Source organism: Charadrius vociferus, unplaced genomic scaffold, assembly GCF_000708025.1.
Source record: "Charadrius vociferus isolate BGI_N301 unplaced genomic scaffold, ASM70802v2 scaffold1578, whole genome shotgun sequence".
Lineage (NCBI taxonomy): Eukaryota > Metazoa > Chordata > Aves > Charadriiformes > Charadriidae > Charadrius > Charadrius vociferus.
Window position 1 is genome coordinate 760079 of NW_009649704.1, and position 540 is coordinate 760618.

Below are 540 nucleotides of genomic sequence, written 5' to 3' on the forward strand. Positions count from 1 at the left end.
GGGGGGGCGGTTGGGAGGAGCACAGGGATTTGGGGACTTCCAGTGTCACCCATGCCGTGGGCGGTTCGAGAACGCCCGCGCCCCTGACCCTCTTTGTCCCCTAGATTTCATCGTCTTTATCGCCTCGGTGGCCGTCATCGCCGCTGGCACCCAGGGCAACATCTTCGCCACCTCGGCGCTGCGCAGCATGCGCTTCCTGCAGATCCTGCGCATGGTGCGCATGGACCGTCGCGGCGGCACCTGGAAGCTGCTGGGCTCCGTCGTCTATGCCCACAGCAAGGTGAGGATGTGGGGTCTTGGCACGGTGTCCCCCCCATCCCCTGGACCTCCTCTCAACCCCCTTTCCCCGTCCCGGCAGGAGCTCATCACCGCCTGGTACATCGGGTTCCTGGTGCTCATCTTCTCCTCCTTCCTCGTCTACCTGGCTGAGAAGGACGCCAACGCTCAATTTGCCACCTACGCCGACTCCCTATGGTGGGGCACGGTAAGCTCGGCCGCCGTGGCCCCCCGGCCCCGGGAGGGGATGAGGCGGGCGGGGTG

The 540-nt window shown here is 66.3% G+C and overlaps 1 protein-coding gene across 1 annotated transcript in view; it reads left to right on the forward strand.

The window, feature by feature from the left end:
* The window catches only part of KCNQ4 (potassium voltage-gated channel, KQT-like subfamily, member 4), an 8509-nt gene that overhangs the window by 1349 nt on the left and 6620 nt on the right, over positions 1-540 (forward strand). Inside the window, exons 3-4 of the mRNA XM_009890606.1 lie at positions 105-280; positions 359-484. Coding sequence (XP_009888908.1) covers positions 105-280; positions 359-484 — 302 coding nt within the window. The remainder of the gene's footprint in view (positions 1-104; positions 281-358; positions 485-540) is intronic.